At 37.9% G+C, this 22,158-nt stretch overlaps 1 protein-coding gene across 1 annotated transcript in view; it reads left to right on the top strand.

The window, feature by feature from the left end:
* GRID1 (glutamate ionotropic receptor delta type subunit 1) overlaps nt 1–22,158 on the top strand; it is a 481,999-nt gene that overhangs the window by 251,743 nt on the left and 208,098 nt on the right. Inside the window, exon 4 of the mRNA XM_041404961.1 lies at nt 15,558–15,763. Coding sequence (XP_041260895.1) covers nt 15,558–15,763 — 206 coding nt within the window. The remainder of the gene's footprint in view (nt 1–15,557; nt 15,764–22,158) is intronic.

Below are 22,158 nucleotides of genomic sequence, written 5' to 3'. Positions count from 1 at the left end.
TGCAGGGGTCCCCAGGACGAGGTGAGAGGTGAGTGAATCTGACTCCATGTTCTTAGAAGGCTAATTTATTATTTTATGATGCTACATTATTAAAGGGTACTATATTAAAACTATACTAAAGATAGAGAAAGGATACAGACAGAAGGCTTAACAAGAGTGAATAATGAAAACTCGTGACTGCTTCCAGAGACCCAGCACAGCTGGACCCTGATTGGTCATTAAGTTAAAACAATACACTTGAAACCAATGAAACAATTACCTACCACATTCCAAAGCAACAAAACAGGAGAAGCAAATCAGATAATTATTATTTACATTTTTCTCTGAGGCTTCTCAGCTTCCCAGGAAAGAATCCTGGGCAAAGAGATTTTTCAGAAAATATCGTGGTGACAGTTAGTGGCCATCCTGGCTGAGCTGCAGTGCTGAGGACAGCTCTGCCTGCTGTTCCACTGAGCCCCTAAGGGGACCATGCTCTGTTTCAGAGACACTTCAAAGGCTGGACCAGAGTCTTCTTGGGGGAGAAGGGGAGAAGGTGGTAGATCATTAATGATTCCATGGAGGTAATGACTGAGATGTGAGTGAGGAGCAAGAGTCAGGGTGCTCTGGGGTAGAGGTGAGTAGACAGAGGCTGTTGAATTCAGAAAACTGCACCCAAAAAATTACATCAAAATTTGATAACTATGTCTGTGAAGAAAAATAAACTCCAACTTCATTAAGTTGCCACTATTTATACGTGCCCAATGCAAACAAAATTATGAAATTACTGCTTTCCATGTAGCATAATCAAAAGAAATTGTATCAGATCCACTTAAGAAACCTGTGGGATACAATAACTTTTATTTTAACATCACTTTCAGCTACTTTCAATAGAGCCTAAAAGAAACCAGGCAACTTTAAGAGAAGCTTGACCCTTATGTTTGTAACAGTAATCAGATTATATGAAGTCTATAATTAGAGCACTAATATGAGACATTCAAATTAGTTGAAGTGCAGGCTGTAACAAAAATAGACATCAGACATCTGATGAGTCTGAGACATCAGACATTTGAGTTTCTATGTAGACCTTTGGAAAGTCTTTAACAAGGAGAAAGTAGTAGTGTCTGTCTGAAAACAGAATGATATTCAACCTTGAGTTTTATGTCTCCTTAATATAACCTGTTCTTTTGATTCTCCAGTCGTATTATTTATGTAGAAAATGCAAGAAAGACCTGCTTGTATCTTCAAAGGCTATATTTGCAGCTTATTTTAATTTTTTGACTAACAGTGTCACAATAAAATTGTAAATACAATTAGAAATTGGAAAAAAGAAAGTTCAAACCCTTATCTTAAATAACATACCTCATGAAATAAGAACTTTCATTTTGTTTTTCTCAATTTTTATGTATATATAAATATATATAATGCTGCTCAGTTGGCTGAAGGGAATTGTAAATCAAAGTGGCAATTTATTGCAGTGGGAATAAGGGATAGGTTGGATAAAAACATGAAGACTAGAAATTAAGATATAAAGCATCACAGGCAGTGTCAGATAAATAGCACCAAAAATAATTTGCAGGAGTAAATTATAAAATCAGAAAAATTACAAAGTTTTGGAAACATTTGTTTTGGTTATTCTCAAGTCCTTTTTGGTTTGTAGGTGGTTTTGGATTTTGTTTGTTCATTTGTTTGTTTTCTTTCTTCAGAACCAGGTCAAAAATGTAAATGAAGCAGCAGGCTTGAGGATACACTTCACTTTGTGTTGGTTCTTTCCTTTCTGTTCTTTAGTAGTTGCTGGAAGAATTTGCCTCAATATTCCCATGGCACTCTTCAGTGTCCAGTTCTTTCATTTTCACAGTCAACCTTGCTATCTCTCTTCACATCTCTTTAGCCCATGGGACTATGCACTTCACTAAATCCACTGTGAATTTCACATGATTCAGTTTCTTCTTTTCTAAGTAGGTTTTTTTACTCACTGTCTCTTCAAGTTGTCATCAGCATACTGCAAAGTTCAAAAAGGTTCTTTTTTTCCCTGGTATGTTTATCTTCAATTAACTAGTCTGTATTCATCCTAGTATTCCTCCTTTAGCTTCTGCACTTATACTGTACCATGTCTGCTCAAGGGAAATATTTTTATTGCTTGCTATTTATTGCTATAGCAATGGAACCCTATTACCCCCTCCTGCCTCTTCTGCTACAGAGATTTAAGCAGATTTTCATGGTTTTGCTCAAATTTATCCTTATGGGGCTGGGAAGGAGTCCTTTGATATATATACACACACATATATACACACATATTATATATATGTATGTGTGTATATATACATTAAGTGTGTGTGTATATATATACCTATTATACTTATGTATGTTCTATGTAAGTAAATCTCTCAGCGTTGTGGAATCAATAAATCAATCATGGATTGCTTCATCTAGAGATGAGAGGGGTCTCTGTAAGAGGAGACTAGGGGTTTGTTTCACTCATTAAAGGTTAATTAAAATTGCATGTTTCAATCATTGAAGTATAAATCAGAAAAATTATGATTTAAATTTGAATAGCACAGGAAAATGTCTGTTTGTTCATTTGCTTGTTTTTACTTGTAAGACTTAGTGATAGGGGGTGAAAGAAAGCATAAATCAGGATACTATTATAATATAACCAGAAACTGATAAGCTGATATTTTTAATACTAGACTCTTTCTACATAAAAAAGAGAAAAAAATGTCTGTCTAAAGAATGCAATCAGTGATCTTCTAAATCTCAAGAGCTCAGCTTCCAGCTCTCTCTTTTTCTGGGGTTAAAGCACATTTTGCTGATCATTCATTCCACTCTTCTGAGCAAAAGACCTCTGTTCATACAAACACTGAGCACTTGTTTCCAGGGGAAAAAAAAAAAAGTTTCTTTTTCATGGAAACAGTAGCTAGTGTAGGAAAGCCTCGGAGGTGGCTGGGATGTGTGGTTTGCTGTCACTGGATCCGCACAGCGGTGTTTCTGGGGACATGTCAGGAGAAATGAAGTGTGAAACTGTATCTGCAACCTCTTGCTAGAAGGCTTTGAAATCAGGGTGTTTCCAGCAGCTTACATGGCTGTCTCATTCCCTGAAGTTTACAGCTATATTGTCTCTGCTGCTGTGGAAGTCAGTGTAGGGCTGTGTCAGGAAATGCATCCAAATAAACCACAGACTGTTCAGAGCTGGAAGGGACCCACAGGCATTTTAAGTGAATGGTCCATACGGGGATGTTTAGGGTAAGGAGGATGGCGGCACAGATGAAATCTTTTCATGCACTCTGTGACCAAGAGCACCTCTTGACAGTGAGAAAAATTATTATATGAGTGAATGAAGAGATCTGAGGAAATACCTGAACTGAAATGAACCTCATTTTTGCTCAAGGGAGGAAATTAGGAGAATAAAATTACAAGAAAATCTAAGGGGGAAAAAAACCCCCCAAATAACCAACCAAAAAAAAAAACAAAAAAAACAAAAAAAACAAAAAAAACAAAAAAAACAAAAAAAACAAAAAAAACAAAAAAAACAAAAAAAACAAAAAAAACAAAAAAAACAAAAAAAACAAAAAAAACAAAAAAAACAAAAAAAACAAAAAAAAACCCCAAAAAAAACCCAACCCAAAACAAAAACCCAAAACCCCCATTTATTGTTATTTTGCCTTCCAAAGATTTCCAGCTGGCAGTCTTAAGTTGTCTTTCAGAGATCTGGGCCATATTCTCCTCATAAGAAGCCTCTAACCTTGCTACCCCCCACCTCAAGTTATTAATTATAGTAACCAAATATATTTCAGACGCAGAAGTGCTCGAACATATTATGTAGGAACGTACATAATGTGGTGATTATCACGGTCAATAAACTCAAGCCCTAAGACAACTGCAAGAGGCCTTACCTATACTTGGTGCATTAATGAGCTAGTAGAATGAGAACTGTTAGTTCTCATCTGCTCCTTGTATTAATTAAAGTATGTGGAATTTATCTTAAAGCTGTGTGCTCTGTTGTGTCCCCAGAATAAAAACCTGAGATTTATTCTGCCTGGAGTGAAGAGCAGAATAAAAAATAAAAGTAAAAATGTTGTATGGTTCATGTGGAGTTCAAATAGACTTTCCATGTCTTTATAAAACATCACATAGTTGAATTGTTCCTGCAAACTCAGCAGATTTAGATTTTTCTTTCCCTCAGAAAATGCAATATGTAAAAGTAATGTGGATTTATTAGCTATAGTTTTAATATTTTTTGTTTTCCTTTCACTGCATTGTAACAATTGTAATCTTTTCTTAAGGAGGGGTATCTGTTTTCCCCTTTCCAGCTTATCCACCAGAACAGAAAAAAGAGAAGTCAGTAATTACATTAGTCGTGTCTGTACCTGATTGATAGACTTTGAGATGTCTGGCAGTAAAATATTATCCTATCCTTTCTGGCACAACATCTTGTCCTTTTCCAAGCCATTGCTTTATTTAAAGTAACTGAAATTAGCACAGTGTCTGCTCCTGTGAGCTATGTTCAGATGTGTGGATTTGCCAGCACCCACCAAAGATAGCAGCACCTGCACGCTCTTGCTCAGACAGAGATGTCCTTCACATCCTTTTTTAATGATGACATTTCCTCTGGTGACTTTTGGAGTTGCCTGACTCCTTTCCAGTAAATTAGAAGACATTAGCTAAGGAATGAAGTTAATTAGGGGGAAAAACGTAAGACCTCTTGAAATATTGACTTTAGGGTGTATTGGATTTCCTAAATGGCCTTCAGATTAATGGCTGTGATAAGTGGAAGAAAGCTTGTCAGATTTTGGGGGAGTTGCTTCATCTCTGAGTCTTACAATCAAGTTTAAATTTACTGTGGCAGATAGATCTCTCAATTCATTTACTCATAAATACACATACAGGAGATGCTATAGGAGCCTCAATTTCGTAAACATGCAAGTAGATCTCCCCTGCTGCCACTGAAGTAGACTTAGAACCCCAAACATGTCTTGCTTTTGGATGTGAAGAGTTGACTCCTCGGGTATCTGTTTACCATTGTCCTTTTCTACAGCTGAGTATTTAATGATGGGACACTGTTGTCCTAAGCCTGTAAATATTTCTCTTTGCTGTTGCTGTGTAGAAATAAAGTAAAAAAAAAAAAACAAAAAAAAAACCAAAAAGTCTACAATGCCTTCATAAAGGCCAGATATTCCATCATGAACATAAGCTGTTAAACTATCAGGATTGTAGCTCAGAGAGAAAAAAATAGCACAGGAGCAGGGATTAAAAAGCTGAGAAGCTTTTTTTGCTTGTGTATTTTATTGCTGTTTTGGGAAAGAAGGGCTTCACATCCAGAAAGGTGTAAGTGTGTCCTGCGCATTTTAAGTGTTTGTCCTGATAATCATCATCAAAGGAATAAATTGCAGTGTGTAGTAACTATGCACTATATTCATATGTTGAGAGATCTTGTATGTGGGAGGGGACTTGGCACTGAATTTCCTCACACAGAGCAAAATATAGAATTGAATGTTTGTGAGACTAAGGTCTGCAACATCTCATTTTTCACTTTGTAAAAATGTGCTTATTTTGTTTGCAGTCTGGTGAGTGGAGAGCCTTCTGACAGTAGTCCTGCTGCAGTCTTCCACCTCAGAGTGACCAGTTGTCTTTTCAGTAATCATTACTCATTTTGTTCCTAAAGCATGGAGCTAAGAGAGGGATGCCTGAGGTTTAGCTGATGAACAAAACCAAGATGATCTATGGTTTTTTTTTTTTCTCTAGCATGTTCTCCCCCCACTCTGAGTTCAGAGTTCTCGTGTTAGAGAAAGAAGTACTTGTATTTGCCATTGTACTACAGTAGTTGTCATGATGCAAATGAATAATCGGCAATTGATTTTTTCCCTTTGTTTGTTATTGGCAGATTCCTACAAGAGGGAGTAATTGGTGGTCATTAGATGTGACATGAACTTAGTTTTTGTTTTCAATTCCCTCTTTCTTCTGCCAAGAGATTTGTTATCTCAGTAGGAATCCTTCTCATCTCGCTTTTGTCAGAAAACACCGGAGAAAGTAGAGTCTACAATTGATTTTTTTTTATCCCTTTGCATTTTTCTGCAGAGCTTTATGGAAACTGTCTTGCAAAAATGGGCTTTAAAAATAAGTAGGAAATTAAAGGAGGATGCATTTTTTTTCTCGTTTTCCAAATTCGATGTCTGTATAAAAATGCTCTTTGTGAGTGAAACAGCTATCCAAGGAAATCAAACTGCCAATACTATCATGCTCGTTACAGCCTGATGGGCATCATGTAAATAAAATAAAGATTGTCCAAAGGGTCCTTCTTCCCTGTTTCTGAGCTGAAAATATGCCCACTGTTGTTCTTGCCTTGCCAGCAGGTGAGTAAATATTGGCAGGTTCAGGATGGGCATGGCAGGGCAGTGAGCTCTGTGCAGCTCAGGCTCCTGGCGAGCCGGTGTCCATCTGGTGCCTGTGCTGTGGTGACAGAGCCTTAGTCAGAACTGCAGCCAGTGCCCACCCAGTCAGGGTGGGCTCCTGGGGACCAGCTCAGTGTCCCTGAAGCACCTGGTACTGAATGCTCTGGAAAGTGAGCATTGGAGTGAAACCTGCCCAAGTGGCAGCGCAGGAGATTGGTGGTAGTACAAAATTAACATCATTAAGGAGTTGGTTATGAAAAATCTGAGACTGGTAGAGAAATAGTAACCTTACAGAGAATGTTTCCTCAGTGAAGACTCTATCCCTGGAGGGTGCCAACAGTATTAGAGCTGACTCTCTGCTGTCTGTGTGCCCAGACACATAACTTTTACTTGAACCTACAGAAATGAGAGAAACTTTTTCCAATCACAGAATTACAGAATAAGCTGAGTTGAAAGAGATCCACAAGGATCATTGGGTCCAACTCCTGGCCCTGCACAGCACCATCCCAAGAGTCCCATCATGTGCCTGATAGTATTGTTCAAATGCTCCTTGAGCTCTGTCAGCCTTGAAGCTGTGACCACTGCCCTGGGGAGCTGTTCCACTGCCCAAACACCCTCTGAGGAAAGACCCTTTTCCTGATATCCACCCTCACCCTGCCCTGACACAACCTCAGGCCACTCCCTTGGCTCCTGTCCCTGTCACAGAGCAGATATCAGTGCCTGCCCTTCCCCTCAGGAGGAAGCTGTGCCTGCAGTGAGGTCTCCCCTCAGTCTCCTCCTCTCCAGGCTGAACTGACCAAGGGCCCTCAGCTGCTCCTCACACAGCTTCCTCTCAAGGCCCTTCCCCATCCTCATGGCCTCCTTTGGACACTCTCTATTAGATTATATCTTATATTTTGATGTCCAAAACTGCACACAGAATTCAAAGCAAGGGTGTACCAATAAAGAGTTGAATTATTATTTGCTGACTTGGAGTTAAGTAGACAAGAGCAACAAGCTCCTGTGTAATGTATTTATACATTTGATACTGTCCAGGTGTTTATAAAGTACATTGGGATGCTTAGCTGGAAGGTGTTGTATGAACACACATGATAATTATTGTCACACATGTAAAAGAGGAAGATCTTCCTGCCAGTAACCTTTCCTCAAGGGACAGTTTAATTTCTCTATCTGCCGTAATTCCATTGCCATCTCTCTTGAGATCAGAATGTGCAGTATTTAAAGCTGACTTGAACAAGAGAGAGATTCAGTCTGCAATCCATTAAATCCAAAGGGAGGAGCTTCTGACTTCTCTGCTGGACACTTAAGTATGCACACACAGAATTACTTCTGTGTGACTTCTGATTTTCTCTGAATGAGAAGAGAGAACCTTTGTCTCTCTATTTCAGGTATGGCCTTGGCACATTTGGTTTGTTTCAGGATGCTTTTACTTGCATTTGCTTATCCATAGTTTAGGGTTACTGGTGTTATTTCTGAAAGGAGCTCTTCAAATGTCAAAATACAATAACAAAAATTACCATACAGTAACAGCTACATTTCTGTGAAAGCTGACAGGCTTACAGTTCCAACATCTAATGGGTACTATTAATTCAGGTATTCATGTAAAATAATATGACTTCAGAAAGCGGCATCTCAGCCCTTCAAGAGAAAAAAGATGTGCTTTCTTAAGGTCCTGGTGGATTGATGTTTCGATTTCTGGTACTCAGTCATAGCAAATATTAAACTCAGCAATTTAATGCAATGATTAAAATTAGTTTATGTGAAAAATATTTTATTTCAACTCAGGCTATACAGTGGTAAAAGCATATTTTCTGCCAATACAACTGGTTTTGGTCTCACAAGAAGATACAGCAGTTGCACTGTGCAGTGTCTTGAAAGGTATTTTAATATATAAACAGTAGTAGTGAAGTGAGAAGCTAGTAAAACTCATTTCAGTGGTTTACCATTGGGCAAACAGTTGGCAATTATTGCACTTGGAAGAATCAAATGGATGATTTGAATATAAATGCTGGTTCTTCAGTGAATTCCCTTTTTACATCAGTTGTAGCATATGTCCACATTTTTTCAACAGTAGAGAATTTCCTGAGGTGCTTTCCCTTGTGCTTTTGAATGCTAAGTGTTAAAATCCAGCTGGAGAGACCTGTAGTTGACCTTTCATGCTAAATGTGAAAGGGCTGTGGTAGCCTCTAAAAGGCTTTTGTGCTTCTGGGCCTCCTGAGAAGTTCCAGTTACCTTCAGATTGGATCAGCTGTTTCAGGTGTGAAACATCAGTTGTGCAGAGTAACTTAAATATTTTTAACCTTTTATGATGAGTCTGGAAGCATCTGTTTATGCATGCGACGCATCTGGCTTTGTGGTGCATTCTATCCCTTTTCCATCTGTTTGGGAGTGAAAATAACCTGTGATTTGACTCTATTCAAAGTAATTTTTATCTTTGAAAGTCTGAAAATAATATTGATGTGGGCAATATGTAACATTGCAGCCATTATAGAAACTTCAACCTTTGATACTACAAGGAGTTCAGAGTAGAAGTTTGCATCTGGTTAACCCTGATGCTTGGATCGAAACACTCATGGTAGGACTTTCTGTTTCTGTGGAGAGGTGGTCAAATGTCAGTCAGTGATCTTGACTTAAACGGTGAATCAATATTCTATGCATTTTTCAAAGTTTAAATTTCTGATAGCCTGCTGCATTTTTTTTTCTCTGAAATGTCTCATTTCTTGCTTTTCTCTCATGTCTTTGAGAAGGGGCTATGCAGCTTCTAGGTCTGTTTGGTCAGGCAATGCAGGTGCTGGTATATTGCTTTGTGTTTGATCCCTGTTAGTAGGACTGTCCAGGAGAGAAAGGTAAAATCAGGAAATGGGAGATCCAGTGGGATTCTGAGAATTCCCAAGTTTTTATGCTGGTTGACAACTGATTTGGATGCTCAAAGTTTACATTAGCTTAAAGGAAGCTGAGCTGTTTTGTGGAGGAGAAAGCTTTGGAGAGTTACATGGACCATCAGTGCATAGAAATACAGTGAAACCACACCTGCCTGAGGAATTCTTTGCACTGCAAACAGAATTGTTGGGAGAATTTTCAAGGGAAGCATCCACAGTTCCTCCTGATTTACATTGTGTATCAGAGAGAGGTCATGGAGTGAGCAGAACTTCCTGTCTGGTCTCATTTGGTCCAACTTTTCTTAGCTAAGCTGAATAATAAAAAGTATCCAATCTAGTTAATGGATTTAATGTACTTGATATTCTGTCTACTTGCTATAATGACTACTTAGTTACTGACTTCATTTCTCTATTAAAAAAAAGGGCAAAGAAATAGGGATATAATTGCAGAGGTGTTACTGTGAATTCTGGCATATCTAAAAGCATGCAAGAAGCTAAGGTGTTTTTTTAGTAGAAAGTTCTTGAAATAAAACTTAATTAGGAGTGAGGTAACTAAATTAAGCACAGTTTGAAATTGTGAGTTCTAATGTTTGTTGAAAAATTATATTAGCACTGATTGTAGGAATGTGGCAGGCAAAGACACCCAAGGAAATTATGTAGGTGAAGTGAGAAATACAAGCTTGGGGAGACATTGTAAGAACAGAGAAAAAAAAGTAGAGAATATATTGTGTTAATATCATTTTCACATTTTTACTTGGCTCCAATAAGTATTTATGTTCCAATATTAATGCAGTCATATATGTTGTAACAGACTATGTTGTTATACTTTCTAGTCCCGTCACTCTATTTGAGCAGTTAAAATAATTCTGTGAGTATTTTAGATTGAAACCTTCAGTGCTTGCTCAAAATCTGTTCCTTCTAGATGATTTGGACAAAATAATTCCCTTCAGAAACATTTATAATAGTCTTTCTAGCATTTGGAGAAATAAAATGCTGTTATTCATTGACTGAATAATAAGAGCTACTTCTGAAGTATGTCCACTTTCAGTTTTCTAAAATTCTAGAATATGTTCAAATCCTTCAAGTAGGTTATTATCTGCTGCAAGGACACAAAGATGGTATTGAAAATAATTTATTCAGAAAGCTGACAATGCAGCAGGAGACTAATCATCAGGATATGTGTCTCTGTTTGTAACACCAGCCATATTATCCCTTATTTCTAATGCAAACAATTGGCAGCTGTGAGAATTAGGGAGAACAGCCAATATAAAATAAAAAGAATGAAACCCACGAAACTGAAGTGGTTTAGGAAACATGTTTCAGAGTGCTTATGTGTTATCTTTCAAATCAATGAATCCTGGAGTTGTGTGTTTTATTCTGTGCCAAGAAATGAAATAATTGTCCAATTTATTGTCATTTTGTTCTCTTCAAAGTAGATCTTTGAATCAGAGAAGAAACAGTATTTTTTTTCTTCTCTCTTAGAATTTAAGTATAAAGAACAATGCCTTGAATACCCATCCTCAATTCTCGGAAAAGGTAAACTTTTTTTTATAAGTGTATAAATGCTAAAATAATGAAACTATCCAAACCTCTCTGATACTCTTCTCACTGCTTTAAATATCATCAAAACAACGCTCAAATAAAACTGACACTGGGAAAAAAAAGTGTGAAGTGTAGAGCCTGCAATCTGCAAATGAGAAAACTCCAAACCTCACCATCTCCTGCCTGATCTCATTGTTTTTCACACTTATTTATTCCTCCCTTTTACAAATGTACCAGCGAAAGGATTTGCGTAGGTTATTTGAAAACAGAGCTGGGTGACGACACTTAGTCCTCGCAGAATCTGCTTGGATGAGAATGACAGGGTGTGAAATTATATCCTGCTGCTTCTTCAGCTGTGCTTTCAGCTCCAGCTTGGGACTTCAGTTTGCTTCCAGCTGTTTTCCACCCAAAGTAAAATGTTTCCTGGCCATGTGCTGCCTCTGTTTCTGTCAAGTGGGGTTAGGAACTGGTGTTGAAAAGACGATATAGTGCTCTTTACCTCCTGGAAATTCTTTTCTGCAATGAGCCATCCTAAAAGGCCAGCTGTGCCCAGCCACACAGCTGTTTCACACAAAAATAATAGCTTCAAGCTCTTTTGTCAAGGCCAAGAATCAGATCCTGTAAATTCATGAAAGATGAATGCTACAGTAAACTCTAGGAACTTTTTTTGTATAAAAAATATTATAAATAATGTAATAAAAATGAAGCGCTTTGTAGGTGACAATAAGCCTTATAGGTAGCTAATGCCACATTTGGTACTATTTTTTGTTTGTGCTCCAGTCAGCCAGCACAGTATCCAACCTAACCTCTAGCAGGAAATTATATATTCCATTATTCCTTATAGTACAATAAAGCCCTTTATTTATGGTAAGAGTTAGTTTTGTTGTCACAGTGACAGAATTCATATCTTGGCAGTGTATCAAGGCTTTCCTTCCCTCCTTGTAGTGGTTATCCCTAAAAGTGTCCTATCCTCCTGTTGTCAGACCTGCACATGTGGTTTATCTGTCAGCATTTGGACAAAGGCTCTCAGACACAGAGATTTCATTCTCTTTCTGGTCAGATGTAACAGAAGAGGCACAAAGGTCATAAGACATTTGCCTTTTTTTCAAACTCGTCTCACTTTTTTCTAGTTCTAGTTCCAGCCTGTCGATTCCATGGTTGTGGTTGACAGCAGAGTATTGTAAACTTACCTAATTATTGTGTGGTGTCATGGATCCCTTTATGAGAAGTGCATTTTCTCTAGCACAGTTTTCCTTCAAAAGTGTTTCATCCTCTTCAAGAAACTGATGTTCTCTAAGAGGAAATGTTCAAATATTTCCTCTTAAAGTTCTCATGCTGAGCATGCACAAATCAGAGAGGCAATTAGAAAATTAAAGTATGATGTTGTGATTTCAAAGGCCAAGTGTAGGCTACAACCTGAGAAAAGCAAGTAATTGTAAAACTGAAGGCAGAGGTACCTGTAGGCTGTGTACCTACATTAAACTGGTCTGTCCTTTGTTCTAGACTGAAGTGAGAATTTAGATTGCTATATTTGGCCTATGAAGTGTGAAATGAATGGGGACAAGGCACTATTTCATTAGTAATGGTCCGGGGTAACTCTCTAATGTTAGAATCTAAACTTTTGAATTAAAAAAAATCACTATTAAGACTACAAGGACAGGAAACAATTGTATTTTAACAGTCAAAACTTTATTTTAATATAATTCTATGTGAACTGTATCAAACTTCTTTTAGTGTTGAAGAAAATGAAGGATTAGCAGCCCTAGATATGAGAAGTGGAAAGAAATTTATAACTGTACATGTGAATATTTCTGTTTCAGCTGCTGTGGAGCAAACCTCACTTTTTCTTTAGTGTTGCATGGAGTTGTGATCTTCTAAATGCAGGAAAAAAAATGAGGGCACTCACTTCCTAGTGTGATGTCAGATAAAATAAGACTGAGCCTAATTTATTATGTCTTATAAACAGATGCTCCTGCATATGGGCATGTGTTTGTGTGTTTGTGTACTGATACATTTTAAGAAATGATTGCCCTCTTGGTAATTGTTGTGAATAATTCTTGGTGAAAAAAAGATTCCATTATGTAGGCACCTAAAGTTGTCAGTCACCTCTTCAAACAATTCTCTTCAGTTCCCACTTCCACCTTTGAATTCCCACTAAGCTTCCTTCTTTTTCCTGGTGTCAAGTAAGAGCAGGCATGTCAGCATTCAGGAAGGTATCATCACACAGTTCTTCCTAATTGCCAACACTGAATAAATTCACATTCACTTATATCTGTGAAAAACTCACAGATTGTGCTTGCACAGTTGAGCTTGGACAATCTCATCCATCTCAGATTTTGCTTTCTCACCTAGCTGGAAAAATTCAGAATCCTTTCCATTTCTCAAACTGGAAAACAGTCCATTTTCCTTGGGGGAAGGGTTTGTAAGGGAATATACAATGCCCTTCCATGTCCAGATAGTCTTACCAAGTGCATCAAGTATTTTGCATTGTCTATAAGAATATTTCTAACCAATAGTTCATCAGGTCAGCTGAAAACGTGAGACAAAACCCCCCAGAGCAGTATCAGCACGGTTAATCTTTTGTAAACAGCTTTCCTTTGGAGGCTTGCACAAAAAGACAAGTCGTTACTAAACCATGAGAAAGGGAATTTTCTTACTGCTTGTTAAGCACTGCAGGTAATTTTGAAGGACTGAACATCATTGAAAGAAAAATCTTTGTGTTTTGTGTCACGCATATCCATAAAGTTTGCACATGTATAGTAATGAATGCTTTCTAATGAATATAAATTCACAAAATCCAAACTGACTTTGAACTTTTGTGAAATGCTTTAACCTGTAAATGATAATTGTTTGTCACTGTCATTATTTCAGCACACCTGCAATATATAGCAGTTATACATGTGCTGAAGTTCTCTTTGCTTTCCAGATATACCTGCATAACAATAGACCTGTTCCTGGGGTTTAATTCCCCCTGACTGGGAATTTTGGATGGTGAGCAAGTCTGAGGTTTATGACAGTGAGACAAAGCTGCTATAGACTTGCCTGAGTTGAGCAGCAAAAGATCAGCACAGCCCCCATGAGTGCACCTTTCCTGATGGTGTGCCTGGCTGGATGGTCATGTCAACCAAACCAAAATTAAAATGTCAGTAGAGAGTCTGCTGTAGTTGGCACAATCCAAGCTTAGTTTCTACTATTTCTGATGCTTCTCTGCAATTCAGCTGATTTTTGAAGCCAAATTAATCATATTCACAAGCATTCTCATGTTTGGATAGAGGTGTGAGGCTACTCAAGGCAGCTTGTTTTTGTTTTGGATCTGGCATTTGCTAGTTGACCCTAATATATTGCACTTGTGCATGAGCTAAACTGCTGTATCCTCACAAGATGTTACTTATGTTGGGTCTCAGATGTCATTTTTTAAGGGGGATGAAAAAGACTTCACATGTATATTCTGTGGCCATTCAGGGGTGGTCTAAGAGCCCACTCAGGGGTGGCAGCAGGGAGCGCTACTGCCTTCAGCTGGACTGGGCTCCATCCTCTGACTTGAGCAGTGTCACAACATGGTTACTTCAGGATTCAAAAACCCCCATACTATCTACCAGCTGGTACACTGTAGTCTGTAGAGATTGTTAGTTACAGTGACATTTTCTGAAGAAAAGGTTTCACTATGGGATCAGTAAATGTGCTCTATCTTCCACCATTCGGCTTCACCCACGCGACAAAATTTAATCACAAAAGTATGAGAAATGAATGTGACAGACTTCAATACTTTGTTATTCATGACAAGTTAGACATTTTTCCCCATAAAATTAAGGGCTTCTAAGGACATGGTACAGCTGTGATCGGTCACTGCTAATTTTGAGAGTTCAATATAAGCTTTGACGTTTTTCTTCTAAATTTCGCTACAAAATAAAACCTCAGACACTTATTACAGACAAATGCTGAGAGTATGAATGAAGATTGAGTATAGTTTGAACAAGCATATTTCAACATGAACATATGTATTCCTTCATGTTAATGCCAAAAAATGTGGTTAAGGAAAATAATATTTTTTCAAATCATCCTAAAGTTGAGGCACAGAGCTCAAAGGAACATGTCTTGAAAGGGCTTGTTTACTTGATTTGTCTTCTTTGAACCACTTTGTTTTGTTTTTAAACACTAAAATATATTGTAATTACACTGGGGCTTTGTGTATTCTTTTATGAGTTTATGGATAAATGGTAAACCTCTGGTTAGGCAGGTTATTTCCAGGACAGGAGAAAAAAGGGTAAGCCAGAAGGAAGGCTGTGTATGTTCTGGATCTTGTATTTTTCCCTTGGGAAAAGCAACTGTGTGAGATTATAGAAAGTGAGAAATTTAGACATGAGTGATTTATCCCCTGCTTATTTATCTGGACCTGGATTTCTGCATTTGACCTGTGATGCTGTTGGGGTGGGGCTTTGTTGTCTGTGCAGTGCTAAACCCCATAGCCTTGAGCCTCTGGGGAGGCTTGCAGAGCCACCCAAATGCATGAACTGGCTCTTCCCAAATGTCATTCTCAGACCTCAGGGAAAGGCAATTGATGGAGTTTCCCTGTTGGCACTCACTATGAAAAATGGCTGTGTGTAACACTCTTCTTCAGAAAGCACTGCTGGAAAAATAGTAAAGAAAAAGCCTTTTCCACCTAATTAGTGCTGCTTGCCTAACTGGAGGAGGTTCATGCAGTGGCTTTTTTTTTTTTATATCTTTTTAATTTAATTATTTAATTTTTTTTCCTCCTCCTTCTGTGTTACAGATATACGTGGGCTGCAAGGATTTCTCGATCAGGCCTCCAGGCTGGGGCTTGATGTATCATTACAAAAAGTGGACAGGAACATCAGCAGAGTGTTTTCCAACCTTTTCACCACCATGAAAACGGAAGAGCTGAACCGCTACCGGGACACGTTGCGAAGGGCCATCCTACTCCTGAGCCCACGGGGAGCCCAGACTTTCATTAATGAGGTCAGTGCACAGTTTTTTTTTATCATCAACATTTCAGAAACATGATTATGACCCACGTCTTGCCCTTTTGACAGTGCTGGTTGTTTAATGTCAAATAAGATTGTCAGACTCTAGTGCCAGGGAATTGAAATGTCACATGCTCTGTGGAATGCTTGCTTTGTGGTTAATGCAAATGGGGCAACATGGACCAGATATTATATAATACAATAAAATATACAGATCTGTGGGGGGTATTTATTTTTGTCTTTTGTATCAATACTTTTGTCCTGGATTTCAACCATTGTTAATAAGTGATCAGAAAATCTGCAGTAATCTGTTAGAAATGAAACATAATGTGCCTGAGAGAGCTGTCTTTGCTGTGGAAATCTCCAAATTTGTCTTAAAGGGGCACATTACTGATGGTTGAAAGTTGAATCAAAGAGATTTTTATGAAATATAAAGTTGGAATTACATGTTTGTCTTCTTTTCTTAGTGGTTTCTTGAAATCAGCGATGCTAATTAGGACAGGGAGTTAGCTGTTGGGCAAACTTTTAATTAATGTGCTGTGGGCTAAGTTTTGGCATTAATTAGTTTTATCCAGCTTTCTTAATATTAAATAATGAATTATTTTACAGTGCTTTCTATGTCAGGATTGAAACAAGAATTTGAGCCTCAGTTTAAGTTTGTGTATTTATTAGCTAAGATTTTGGCAATAAAGTAGGGGTTTGAATTTTTTTTAACTAACCAGGGATATGACTGAACCAAGAAATTAAAATGTGGATGGGATGTGTTTCCAATTATCAGTTTTGCTCCATCAAAGCCTGCTAAATTAAAAAAAATAAACTCAAATTAGCTCATTAGGTGTTTTTTTTTTTTTAATCATAACAGCCTTAGTAAATTATCCACTTTGGTGTTCATCAGTGGTCTTTTAAACAACAAGGTAAATTTTATCCTAAATAAATGAAGCAAATAGGTAGTTTAGAAAAGACTAAGCAGAGGGATAAATTCTCCTCAGGTTTGTGCACACACAGGCATTTCCAGCAGAAGAATGAGGGAGTTAGGTGCTCTCCAAGTGTGTGCAGCTCTCCACAGCTCAGTCAGCTGTTTTCATAGGAGACCTCCAGCAGAAATGCACATTGCCAGGGAGTCCTAACAAACTATCCAAACCAGGTTAAAAGGAAATGTTTTATTCAGACCCCAGTTGGGTGGAAGTTGTGTTCCCCTTGGGGACACAGGGCTCTGGGATTGTTGGGTGAGTCAGGTGAGTGCCTGTCAGAACCCTGAGGTGTCTCCAGGGTAGGGGCCAGTATTAAACTGTATTAAACTCTTTTACTACTCACTTCACCTTAAAGCACTGTATATTATAGGCATTAAGACTAATGACCCTGATATATTTCCAGCTCCCTGCAGGAGTTTAACAGTGGGCAGAAATGAAAAGTAATTTATTTGGCAATCTTCCTGTATTGAATCTTGATTGATTCAGAAAAGCCTTATAAGAGAAAATGTAAATCTTAGAAAGGAATTCTCCAAAGGTTTGAAGATACGAGGTGCAGAGCATAGGGGGAGAATCTTTCCTAGGCAGAGGCTGAACTTCTATTTTGTGGAGAGTTATAATGACTGCAGTTCTTCAGTATCTCAGTCAATAAGCACAAGTAATTATCTACAGCATATTTTCAGGGAGTCTAGAATAATAACCTGCAGCTTAAATGAAATATGCATTTTTGTGTATTTTACTGAAATGCATCATTCACAGTATGTGGCAGTATGTTCCTTCGATGGTTTTACTCAATTCCACAGTTGGTGTTTTTTACTATAGGTACCATATTGCTCTATACTGACTGCTGTTTTTATCAATCTTACTCTACACCTTAGAAATTGAGGGGTTTTTCAGTGTTTGGGGAAAAAAAGTTCTCTGAAATAAACCTAAGTAGCAATGCTAGAAGAAAATGTAAGGGTAATTTTTAGATTTTGCACATATTTTTTTTTTCTTTAACTCCCATTAGAAAAATAAATTGAAGAACAAAGAGGTTTTAAAGCTGGAAATGGAAAAATTAATGTGAAAAAGAGGTTTCTTACTAAGATTTTCAGTTTTGCTGAGTTGATATTTTGTAGTAGGGAAAACTGTCTGACCAACTTCAACCAGATTTTTGTTAAAATGTGTTGGCTAATAACATATCGTCATGAAAACCAGGTGCTGAACACCAACCCTCTAGTGAAATACGGAGCAAAAATAAGAACAGTGTTTGGATTATGAAACCTGAAATAAACAGATTTAACAGATTTTTCTTAGCAGAAATCATAGATACCAGCCATTGGAAGCTGATGCAAGATCTATCTTGCCTTGTTTGATACTGCAAGTGATATATTTTTCTTCGTAAAAATACATGTCTGGGTTTCAGTCTCATCATCTCTTGGGTGGGCCATAGAGGTCTCATCTGATTTTGGATGTACAAAGAGGACTCTGCCATCTAATGTGTGAAAAACTTCTGAATTGTGGAAGAATTAAATTTCTCTATTTTTTATTTAGGGATGGTTCTCATTTAACTGTCTTAACATCTCAGTGACTGGTTCTGTCATATGTCGAAGTTACTGAAGTAGAAATTATTGACCTTTTGTAAATTTTCAAGATTCAGTGTTTTGCTATGAAACTGCTTTGACTGTAAGAATGGAGAGGAGATGGAAAAAAATCTTTTCAATGGTATTGCTATAAACCTAGAATCAGCCTTTATTCAGAATAGGGATGGTAAATGCATTTATAAAATGTTAACTATCTTAGGTTATGCATTAAAAGGGCAATTAGGGACTGAAGCAAACCTAACCTAAAGAGTGTCCCTCCTTAAACAGTTGAGAAAAATGTTCCTTTCTCCATCTGCAGAAATCCCAGATATATTTGTCTCAATTGTAACAGGTGTATGTGTGCCAGGAAAACAATTTTGTATTTTGAAAAATATGTGATCCTCTTGCAAGGAAATAAGAAAAACTAATAATTCAGAAATGTGAAGATTTAGCACTTTTACCTTTTCTCTTAGTTTCTTTGGCCCAGACATAGGAGTCTGAGACTCTAAAGGCTCCCTCCTTGAGACAGTGAGGATTCACCTGCCTCTTTCACTTAGCAATGGATATGTTTTTACAATTGCAAGTAGAGGTATTATTTGTATGGATTGCTTTTATCATTAGGGCTGTACAGTGAAATTAATAAATGGAAAAAAGTTCAAAGAGGTGACAAAAATGATGAAAGAATGGGAGAGCATGACCTCATGCTATAGACAGCCTGCCTGGGAGAAGAGAGCTGCCAGGCACTTGAGAGGAAACAGGAGTGGAGGAGGAGGAATTATTTAAGGTGATCGTGGGATGTCTAACAGGAAGTAATGACCCAAGCTAAACAGGGAATGCTTTCTAACAGGGAGGTCGGTGGGACAATGGGAGTGCTGGGCAGGAGAGTTCAGGGAGGTGTCGTCCTGCAGGGCGTTCAAGAGTTCACTGGACAAAACACTCTGGTAAATCAGGCTAGCAGTTTGTCCTGAACTGGTGTGCAGGATGTTCAAGGTGACCCAGGAGCCCTTCTGAAGACCTGCCAGGAAACATGTGTTGTGTGAATAAGTTTAGTCTTTGTGCTTTTTATATACAACCTATCTGAAGAGAAGGAAAAGATCTTGTAGTTCAGTGCTTCTTAAGTTTCCTGTGGCAGGTGTGCAGTTCCTGACCTCTGTGGAGGGTTTGGTTTCTTAATTCTTCAAGAACACATGATTCATTTGGGATGTGTATTTTAATAGAATTTGTCTTTATAAATAGAGGTGATATCAAATGCTTCATAGACTTGACTCTTCCTTCTTTGCAGTATTTATATAAAACCTTTGCTTTTGAACACCAGTGAAATGGAGGCTGTAACCCAGTTGCAGGTAGTTATTGACTTGAATATAGAAGGCATTATCAGCTTTACAAAAAACCTTTAACTCAGTATTACTTGTATTTTTGGCAGCTTCACTGAAGTGAAAAATGTTTTTGTTGAGGTGGATCTCTGAAGGTGTTGTAGTTCCTTGCGAGCCTGCCTTGCCTGTAAGCTGGTGAGCTGACTGCAGGAAGGTTGTATGCATATATCTGCAGCACAGCAGCCTAAAGCAGAACTCTCTGCATGCCTAGGGTAGTAAGCAAGTTTAAAAAAAGAAGACTATAATGAAAGAGAGCAGATTAACTCTTTTAAAAATTAATACAAAACTGCTTTATCAATGTGGCAGGGTTATGTGAATCACAGCAATTCCAATTTGAGCTGCAGCTAAAAATTTCCAGTATAACACTGTGTTAAACAGCTGTAATTTATCTCTGCCCTGTTTCTATAATCACCTCAGTGTCCTCACTGGAAAGCAACGCCTTCTCTGTTTCTCTTTCACCCTAGTTCCTGCTAAATGTTCTGACTGATTCTTTATAGATCTCCTGCTTTTGGTTTGGGCTTTTGGGGTCATTTCACAGTGATTTGTGGCCTTCCTTCAATCCTGGCCCCTGAAGATGCTGATCTCCTTCCTCCCAGAGCACTCTCAGCTGGCACCTGTTAGAGAACTGTGCTCCAGCCTTCTCTCTTTCCTTCTGCAGTTGGTGATATGCTATCACTTGACTGGAGCTCAGTGAGGTATTTATAGAATCTTGAACAATTTGCACCCACAAGCAATTGTATGAAATAATTTTCCAGGGACATTCACTTCTTAGAATTTAACAGGAAAAAAGTTCAATATTAATTTTCTGGCACTTAGCACTTCATCTCTCTCTCTCTCTTTTTGAATTTTTATTTATGTCACAAACATTCAACATATTTGTCCATATCTCTGTTTTATATGCAGTATATAAACATCTTGAAATATTGTTGAATAATTTTGGGAAAAAATATGCCTCTTCTGTTTTTAGAAGGCAATTTCTATGTTTAAAGAGCTGCTAGTGATTTCTGAGTACTGGTAGAAATAATGCATTATTTTTTCAATAGTTCAAGTTAAATTATGCCTGCCTTATTTCTCTAAATCCTCCTCTGGTATCCTATTTCTTCCTTAGAGCTAAAATCTTGTCTACTCTTGTTTACATTTTCAATATGCTTAGACTCTTTGTGCTTAAAGACCATAATAATTATAATTAAAGCCCAAGCAAACATCATTGATTTGCTAAAACTTAAGTGTAAACAAAGCCCTCCCATTCTGGGATAAACTGGCTTTGAAGCAAGTTCCTTTCCACTGGGCCAAAAAACCTCCCAAAACACAAACTCTCCTGTTGCCATCTTATTGCAAAGGTTTTGTACCTTCTTGGTGATTTCTCATGGGCAGCTCCTCACAGCCAACAAAGTCCATCCAACCTTCTGGACCAGCCAACCTGCTCTTTACAATACCCCCCTAACTGGATCCAGCTGTGGCCTGTTAAGGGCAGGCCTGTTCCTAATTCTTGATAATTAGCACAGCTGTAACTCCTTAGGGGTGACATTACCACTATCTCTATTCTCCTACATTCTATCTATCCACACTCTCCTACGTTTTTCTTCACAATGACTAATCCAAGGGATGGGGTTATGCTCACAGGGATCCCAATCAAATGTGTTTGGAACACTCAATTACATGGATTTGTAGACACTGTGAAGAGGAGGGAAAATTGTTGAACAAATGACTTTATGAATTGCTTACATAGCTTCATTTAAATGGCATTCCTTTTATTACTGCAGGTACAGGTGACAATAATTTTAAATTACTTTTTTTCTTTACTCCACTAGAATGTTGCATGAGACTTTGAACCTGAATGTTAACATCATGAGAGGCAGGAGGCTTGCATCCAGTTTTGTATATCTAACAATAACTGATAGCAGTTTGGTGAGGCTTTATGGGTCAATTGAGCAAAAAAAATCCAGAAATTGGATGCACTGGCCAGAGGTACACAAAGCCCTTTTGAGTCTAAATACTGCTTTATTGGCAGTTTTGCCAAGTCTCTCAGTGTCAGCAATGATGTCTGGTGTGAAAGAACCTGATTTCTCTGCTCCTGTTCTCAGTCTGATGACTGGGTTCATATACATAGAGCATCATGCATTTTTAAATGTCATTAAATCTGTATGTACAGGAATCAGGCTTTCCTCCTGCTCCAAATGCTTCAACCTCAGTGCACTTTTGGGTCCTCATTTCAATGCAGGTGTTCAGATGTTAAAGCATGAGTAATTTCAAATTTTGCTGCTGTCCACACATAAGGATATCAAGTCCAAAGGAAGCTGTGCCAAACATCTAGTTGAAAAAATTGTTTAAAAATCTTGAATTAACATTCATTTGTGTTGTGAGCTTCACTATTTTTTTTTTAACAAACCATTTTTTCAACATTTTTGTTTCATCATTTGCTGATGTGGAACTGTGAATGGATTTAACCTCAAGATAGGAGGGAAAATTCTATCTGTCAGGAGAAGC

The sequence above is a fragment of the Onychostruthus taczanowskii genome, unplaced genomic scaffold (assembly GCF_017590055.1).
Source record: "Onychostruthus taczanowskii isolate IOZ18803 unplaced genomic scaffold, ASM1759005v1 scaffold22, whole genome shotgun sequence".
NCBI lineage: Eukaryota > Metazoa > Chordata > Aves > Passeriformes > Passeridae > Onychostruthus > Onychostruthus taczanowskii.
This window is presented reverse-complemented; position numbering and strand designations above follow the sequence as displayed.